We start from the raw sequence: 7,861 nt of genomic DNA on the forward strand, positions 1-7,861 counted from the left end.
GAGTTTGAAGGTGGGCGCGGCGCGGGGGGGGGGAGGGGGGGGGGGGGGGAGTCAGCACTGTGGGGAGATCCTGGGGTCAATGAGGAGAGCTCCTGAAGGAACCCACTGAGGAAGGGGAATGTTCCCTGCAGCAGTCATATTACAAGGGGTCCCTGGAGTTCCCCCAGGAAGGGAGAGGTGGGTCTGTGCAATGGGAGCCAACCTGTACCCCCCTCCCCCAGCCAGACTGTGGGTTCATGGGGCTTACCCAGTGATGCCCTCCCTGCTGTGTGTGTGTGCACACAGTGGGGGGCGGGGTGCCCCAGACAGGTAACTGGATTTATGGGGTTATAAAGGCACCAGGCAAGTGCGCGTGGCCCCGTTCCCACCCCGCCCCGTGGGAGCCGGGCAGATAAGGGACAGTAAATGCCCCAGGAAGAGTGTAAAGATGCATGTGGGTCCCGTGGGAACGGGCTTCCAGTTAGGCGGGGGCAGGGGAGGGGTGGGTACCTGGTGCACAGCACGTCTTCATGCAGGCTGCCCTGGCACCGCTGGCACTGGGTCCAGAGCCGGGCAAACTTCTCTTCCAGTGAAGAAAGATGGGAGATCTGGAACAGGGAGAGAGGGGGCCATCACTTTTGCACTCCTGCCCCCACACCCTGAGCCTCTCCAGCACAGCTGGGAGAGAACCCAGGCATCCAGGCTCCCAAACCCCCTTGCTCTAACCCACCAGCCCCCACTCCCCTCTCAGAGTTGGGGGAGAACCCAGGCGTCCTAGGGTAGAGCCCAGATGCCCCGGCTTCCAACCCTCCTACTCTAACCCACCAAACCCCGCTTTCCTCCCGAAAGTGGGGTAACACCTAGTTGCCCTGGCTCCCAACCCCCTACTCCACCCCATCAGACCCCACCCCCGTTCCAGATCTAGGAGAGAACTCAGGGGTCTGGGCTCCTCAGCTCTAACCTACCAGCCCCCTCTCCTCTCCCAGATCAGGGCCCGAACCAAGGCATCCTTAGCTCACAAGGGAATCCCTGCCCTCAAGCCCTGCAGCAGTGTCACCTGCCCCTTCCCACTCACCTCCTTCTGGTACAGCTCAGACTGCCGGTCCAGGCAGAACTTGCACACCGCACCTGTGAGGGAGGTTGGATCAGGGGAGAAGGATCCTCTCACCACTGCCCCCCCAAACTTAGTCAAAGCCCCCCACACTGTGATTTAGAGACTTCCTACCCCTACCAGACCCCCCTCATCCACACTCATGGGGAGCCTCCCCACACATGCCTGCATTCTGCCCCCACCCTACACCTCAGCCCCACTAGGGGCCAGGGCCTGGGATGGGGAGGGGGAGTCAGAGGTTGCATGGGCTGGGGGTGGAGGGAGGGGTTATGGAGGGAGTTTTGAGAAGCAGCACTGGGTTTTTCTCCAGTTACAAAACCCCAGAGACACCTCCCCCCCACCCCAAGAGGAACTTGCGCCACTTGCTACCCCGGAACAGGGTGCTGCCACCCTCCCTGCCCCCCACCACTCCCCCGCACACACATTGAGGGGTTGGGAGGCGACATATGGACACTTGCTTTGGAGGGCAGCAGGGTCAGCTAGGGAGGAGCACTTCCAGGAGGGGCAGGGTGATGGGGGCAGGAGCAGGGCAGCTGAAGGCACTCACCATGGTGGGGCAGGACAGCCCGGCAGCCGATGCAGGTGCTGCGCTTGGTGGCAAAAGCCATGAGCCCCCCCACCTTGGAGGTGAGGACTGTCTTGCAGCGTGTGTGCTCCCCCTCTGTGGGGAAAGGTGCTGGTCACGGATAGCACAGCCCCCCCCACAACACGCACACACACAGCTCCCCTCAGTCTCACATGTACAGTTTCCCTTTCCCACACACACCTGCACATGTGCACACAGAATTCTCCTTCCCAGCACATGCACACACAAGTACCACTTCCCACATTCGCACGCACACACTCAGGGCTATGTCCAAGCCCTCCCCCGCCACCAGCCCCCAAGAGAGCTGCCCCCTTCCCCTCCCCCTCAGCTCAGACCCCCTGCCCCCCCAGGGCAGGAAGAAAGGGAGTTGAGGCAACTCACTGAGCAGGACACTCTCGGCCTTGCCCTCTCCCAGGATGGGCTCAAAGATGCGTAACAGGGGCTTGGCAAGCTGCTGCTCCAGGTAGTACTGTGTGTCGATTGGGATGTTGTTCTCCAGCACATAGATGGGGTCCTAGAGGAAACAGGGCAGAGGAAGGGCAGGGAGCACTGTGCATCTCCAGGGTTTGAAGCACCCATGGGTGTGGTCGTGAAGGGTCCCCCAACATTCCCCCCAGCCCAAGTACCCCAAAATCCCTCAGCCCTCCAAAGCGCTACTTACCTGCAACCCCCCAGGCCCCTCATCTTCCCAGAGCCTATCCTCAAATCCCCCAGACCACCAACACCCCCCCCACATCCCCCTGAACTCCATCCCAAATCTCCCAGCCTCTCCAAAGCCCAAAAGCCACCTGCCCCCCATATACCTGCACTCCCTACATTCCCCCGCAGAAGACCCAAGAGCTCTATTCTCCTCCCCAACCCCCTGCGGCCCCCACCTCGGATTTCATGTAGGCTGCCACCCCCTTGGCAGCGCTGATGATGACATAGGGCACCCGGTCGCCCAGGTTGGGGGCACTGCCAGGGTCCCGTCGCCGCATCCTGGAAAGAGGTGGGGGAAGGAGAAGGAGCTGAGGGCTGCAGATGTGTCGAGAGTGAGGGGCACTAGTAGGGGTGGGCAGGGGGCAGCACGTTGGGAGTGAGGGGAACCAGAAGGGCTGGGCCAAAGGGCCTGGGCAGGGGGCTACACGTCAGATGTGAGGGGCCTCAGCAGGGCTGGGGGGAGTGGCAGCGGACGCGGGGGTGGCTCTTGCTAATGCTGTGGATTATTTTAGCTCCCCATTAGCATATTTTCCCCCCAGCAAAGGCAGGGCTGGAGGAAACTCTGCGCCTGCGGGTGCCCCTCGCCCGCCCGCCTGCCCATCCCCGGGGACCCGGCACTTCCGCGCAAGTGTTTATCATGGCTGCAAGCAGATAAGCACATGCACTGGCTGTTACCTGCTGGGGAGGGTGGGGGACTGAGAGGGTCCTTGCCAGGGACAGCTCACACTGAAGTTCTAGGCAGTTGGGTCATGAGTGAGGGACACTGGCAGGGCTCGAGTGGGAGGGCAGGGAGCTGTGGGTCAGGAGTAAGGGGCACCAGCAGGGCTGGGGAGAGCAGGGGGCTTAGTAGTCACGGGGAGCAGTAGGTTTAGGAGGCAGGGGGCTGCAGGTCAGGAGTGAGGAACACTGGCATGGCTGGGAGGGCAGGTGGGAAACAGGACAGATGCCAGCGCCACCCCACCCCCACCCTGGGGCCCACAGGAAGCAGTGCGGGAGAGGCTGTTTCCAGGGGGCGGCACCACAACAGCTGGGCTGGTGAGGCTATTTCTGCCTTTCCCACGGGTCATGCCTGGCTGCACCCCCTGCCCCACAGAAACGCCCCCAGAGGGGGCAGGGTAGGAACCATGCTGTGGAGGTGGGGAAACCTGACCATTGCCTCCATTAGCCAGCCCGTCCCAACTGCATTCCCCTCTGCACTCCCACCCCAGTTCCATTCACTCTCCTACCCAAGCCCACCCTCTTCCACCCACAACCAAGCCAGGCCCCCACACCATCCCTACCTCTGGGCCAGCTCCACGTGGGCCTGGTGGCCAGTGTACTCATGCGCTGTGCGGGTCAGCTCCTTGGTGATCACCAGTTGGGAGATGTCCACCCGGTTACACAACAGATCCGAGATCACCTCCTTGGCATGGGCTACTGCACCTGCCGGGTCCCTGCCGTGCACAGCCCCCACCCCCAATCAGCCCCAGATGCCAGGGCACTACCCCAGTGCCAGGAAGCCTGAGGTCTCTCCCACGTCTGGGAGGGGAGTGTGGTCTGGTGGGTTTGAGCAAGGGGGATACAGAACCAGGGTGTCCTGGCTCCTCCCAGTTTTGGGAAGGGGGGGCACTGGGTTAGAATGGGGTGATGGAAGCCCAAACACCCGAGTTCTCTCCCAGGTCTGGTGGCTTAGAGCAGGGGGGCTGGGAGCCAGGACTCCTGGGAACAGGGTGAGGTGACAGAGCAGGGTACAGCAGAGCAGTGGGTGCTGGGAGCCGACACCTGGGTTCTGTCCTAGCTCTTGTAGGGCCAGGGGTTCTAGCAGGTTGCACAGCAGGCTCTGTGCCATGCTGAGATTACATGACTCTGGTTCCATCATGGGACTTTACTGGGGGCGCTCCCTGATGGTCTGGGGTTGGGGGTATAGGCCCAGCCCAGAGGTCTGGCCCACCTGTCAATGAGGAGCTTCTGCAGGCAGGTGCTAATGAGGTTGGCCACCAAGGGGCAGTTGTCACGGCGCACGGTCTCGATGCCCTTGCAGTCCATCTTGTCATGCACCTGGGCGCTGGACGAGAAGTACAGCCCCGCATAGCGCTTCTTGCTGATCAGCAGGTAGGGGAAGTACACCTGAGGTTGGAGGACATGGGGTGAGCCCTGCCCAGCCCCGCCCCTGGTATCCCCCCAGCCCCCAACACACAGGGGTCTTCCTGCAAAGAAGCCAAGCCCCTCCAGCTCCCCTCACTTTCTCAAACTCCAGCTTGATGGGGGGCGTGAAGTGGCTGGAAACCCAGGCGGCCGCCTCCCGCCCAATCTCCATGGCCTCGGCCACCGATGCCACGCCAAGGCGACACATCACTGAGTCCGTGTCTCCATACACCACCTGGGGTAGGGGGAGAAGGGTCATCTGGGGCCCCCCCAGCCCTGCCCTCCCTTCCCCCAGGGCCTGGCTTGGAGGCCCCATCCCATGCAATGCCCCTCACCTTGGCATCAGCACAGTACCCATTAGCAATGGTGTATTTGGACTCCACCAGCTGCTTAGTCTTTTCAATCATCTGGCGCCCAAAACCGGTCACGCTCTGGAGAAGAGAATCAGGGTGGAGGCGGGCAGCCAGGCACACCAGCCCCAGTAATATCCTCCTAACCAGTGTTCCCTCTAAGCTGTGTGGTGTGCATGGCCGTGCAGACGCGCTCATGCAGTACTGCTAAGCATGCATGTTAGAAGGAACACTGCCCCAAACTTCCATCCCAGAGTCTCCTCAACCCTGCTGGTGCCCCTCACTCTTGACCCACAGCTGCCCTGCTCCCCCCATCCTGTTGGTGTCCCTCACTCCCAACATGTATACCCCTGCCCCACTGTCCTGCCAGTACCCCTCATTCCTAACTCACAGCCCCCTGCTCCCACAACACTACCAGTGCCCCTTACTCCTGACCTGTAGCCCCCGACCTCACCTCCCCCTGCCGATGCCCCTCACTCTCACCCCATACTCCCCTCACCCTGAGCTTCCCCCTTCCACTATAGCACCATGGCTAGCGCACACCCCCAGTCCATTCCAAAGGGAATAATCTGTGTTTGCCCACACACAAAGGGCCCCTGTTCTGGTGCCCACAGTCCACCCCACCCCATGATATGGAGATGCCATCCTGGCAGAGAGCTGGGTGGGGCTGGACACCCACAACCCATCCCTACCCCCCCCCCCCCATCAGTGATTATGCTTGGGCTAGCAGGCCTGGAGGCTCTGCCAGCAGATTCACTTGACACCATGATTGCTACCCTGCTGCTACCTGGCCTCTAAATAATCACCCCTCGGTGCACCCCACCCCACCCCAGAGGGGGCTGCATCTCAGTGCTGGGCAAGGCGGCCCTGTATAACCAGCCCCCCCACAACAAACTGCCTCACCCCAGAGGTAGCTGCATCTCAGCACTGGGTGAGAGTTCCCTGTATCACAGCCTCACCCTGCTCCATCAGGCAATGAAGAGCTTGTTTTAGCCTCATAGGTCAGAGCTTATGCTCACTCCATGGTCACTGGGAAGTCCAGGGCAAGAGTGGGGCACAGAAGGAAGGAGGAGAGGGTTTCTCAGACGGTCTCTTCTCTCCCGCAAAAGTTGAGGAAGTGCCAGGAAAACCCCTGGGCCACGGCTGGAGCCCAAAAAGTCCCCAGGTACCTCTGCCTGGGCACACAATGGGACCCACACAGTGCCAGCCCCACCTGCCCACCTGCCCATCCTCTGGGGAAAATCCAGCTGCTCCGATGTCCCAGCATGGGGGAAGTGGGAGACCAGGAAGGGCCTGAGATGGCCCTCATCTCTCACCTGGGAGATCTCCAGGCAGGGCAGCTTGCCCACCTGGGCTCCAGTGAAGCCATACACGGAGTTGGCGCTGACCTTGAGTGCCAGCTGCCGCCCATCCAGCACCTGGCGCTTGAAGGGGTCTGTCTCACGCTGCAGCTCGGCCTTAGCCCTACCAAGACCAATGGGGAGGAAGGGGTATCAGCAGGCCGGGTCATCCCCACTCCAGGCCCAACCCACTTTGGGCCCCCCCGCAGCCTGTACTCGCAGGCCCAGGGGCAGAGTGGAGGCATGCCACGCCCATCACCTCTTGCGGGCAGCCAGCAGGCTCTCCAGGATTTCAGGGAGCAGCCCCTTGCGCATCGAGGCCTTAACGAAGAGGTCGCCCGTTGGGGTGCGGATGAAGTCTTCGGAAGCCAAGCTGGGTGTGGGGATGAGGGGGAGCTCACTGAGACAACCGACCATGAAGCCCACCCCTGCAAGCCCCTCCTGTACCCTCCTCCTAGCCTCCATCCCCATCAGAGGGTGACCCCAGTCCCAACCCCCCTGCTGTGGTTGAGGGCACCTATCCTCCACCCTCTCTGCCCCACCCCCAGTCCCACTCACCCATAGCGCTCTGGCACCCCTGTCTGCAGCAGGGTGGTGTAGCAGAGGTTGTGGGCCATCATGATGGATGGGTACAGGGAGGAAAAGTCTAGCGTGGCAATAGGCATATCATAATACCTGGGGGGCACATGGGGAGGGGGGGGTCACCACCTCTGCCCCCCCCCCCAACAGCTCCCTTCTAGGCACTGCCACCACCACCCCCATTCCCTTGTGGGACTTGTCCCACCCCCCCCAGTCCCACTAGCTCCCCCTGCCATCCAAGCCTTAATCCTGCTATCTCCTACCCTCACCACCTACACCCCATGCCACCCAGACATGCCCTCCTTTGCCCTCCTGCCCTCCCTTTGCCTTCTACCCATCCCTTAAGCCACCCAGTCCTCCACAAGCCCCTGCCCTCATCCCTGCCCCCCCAACAGCCCTTTATAGCCCCCTCTTCAGCCAATCCCCCAAAGCCCCACTGCTGCCTGCCAGCCCGCCAGCTCACCCCTTCAGTGGCTCAATAACAGTGGCGCCTGCATAGTCTTCACCCCCTTCCGATTTCACCACAGGCATCACTAGGTCCTGCTTCATGGCCTATGAAAAGAGGTGGGGGCGAGGGTCAGACAAGAGGGCACCTGCCCCCACCCCCTCCCTCCCAAACTTTGTCCCATGTGACAAGGCACTGCCGAGGCTCATGCCTGCTGCCCAGGGCGGGGCCCACCTGGCGCAGGAGCTGCGACACCACCTTGACCTGCTGGCCACGGGCAAGCAAGTAGCCAAGGGGAACGCCAGTGACCCGGGCCATCTCCATGTAGTTGATGACACACATCAGCTTCTCCAGCAGCCGCAAGGGCAGGTAGGCGTCTTTCAGGCAGTACACGGCCAAGCGGCGCCGGGTCTGGTCCGTCCCATTCTGAGGAGGGAAATGGAGTAGGGGGTACATTGGGCTGGCAGGGCACGGATGATGCAATCTGCTCTGGGGACAGGGCCCCACAGGAAAGCCTTGGTTGGTGGGGACAACAGCAGGCCTGAGTGAGATGCCCCCTTGTGGTGGTGGAAATGGGACCAAGAGAGGAAGGGGAGTCCTGTTAGGGTGGGGGCAGGCAGAGGTCAGTCCAGTGGTTTCCTTGGGGGA

General features: G+C 61.8%; 1 protein-coding gene across 6 annotated transcripts in view; it reads right to left on the minus strand.

Moving 5' to 3' along the window:
* Nucleotides 1-58: 58 nt before the first annotated feature.
* Nucleotides 59-7,861, minus strand: part of POLD1 (DNA polymerase delta 1, catalytic subunit) — a 16,064-nt gene continuing 8,261 nt past the window's right edge. For 3 of the 6 annotated variants that reach the window (XM_025195910.1, XM_025195881.1, XM_025195828.1), the window contains exons 13-26: nt 7,448-7,639; nt 7,232-7,320; nt 6,748-6,864; nt 6,449-6,562; nt 6,166-6,313; nt 4,835-4,930; nt 4,597-4,734; nt 4,306-4,481; nt 3,656-3,808; nt 2,552-2,654; nt 2,058-2,190; nt 1,638-1,751; nt 1,055-1,107; nt 59-587 (exon numbers count right to left, since the gene is read on the minus strand). In XM_025195910.1, the coding sequence (XP_025051695.1) occupies nt 135-587; nt 1,055-1,107; nt 1,638-1,751; nt 2,058-2,190; nt 2,552-2,654; nt 3,656-3,808; nt 4,306-4,481; nt 4,597-4,734; nt 4,835-4,930; nt 6,166-6,313; nt 6,449-6,562; nt 6,748-6,864; nt 7,232-7,320; nt 7,448-7,639 (2,079 nt within the window). In that variant the 3' untranslated portion in view covers nt 59-134. The remainder of the gene's footprint in view (nt 588-1,054; nt 1,108-1,637; nt 1,752-2,057; nt 2,191-2,551; nt 2,655-3,655; nt 3,809-4,305; nt 4,482-4,596; nt 4,735-4,834; nt 4,931-6,165; nt 6,314-6,448; nt 6,563-6,747; nt 6,865-7,231; nt 7,321-7,447; nt 7,640-7,861) is intronic. The other 3 variants (XM_025195851.1, XM_025195936.1, XM_025195925.1) reach the window with 2 other exon arrangements.

This window comes from Alligator sinensis, unplaced genomic scaffold, assembly GCF_000455745.1.
Source record: "Alligator sinensis unplaced genomic scaffold, ASM45574v1 scaffold647_2, whole genome shotgun sequence".
NCBI lineage: Eukaryota > Metazoa > Chordata > Crocodylia > Alligatoridae > Alligator > Alligator sinensis.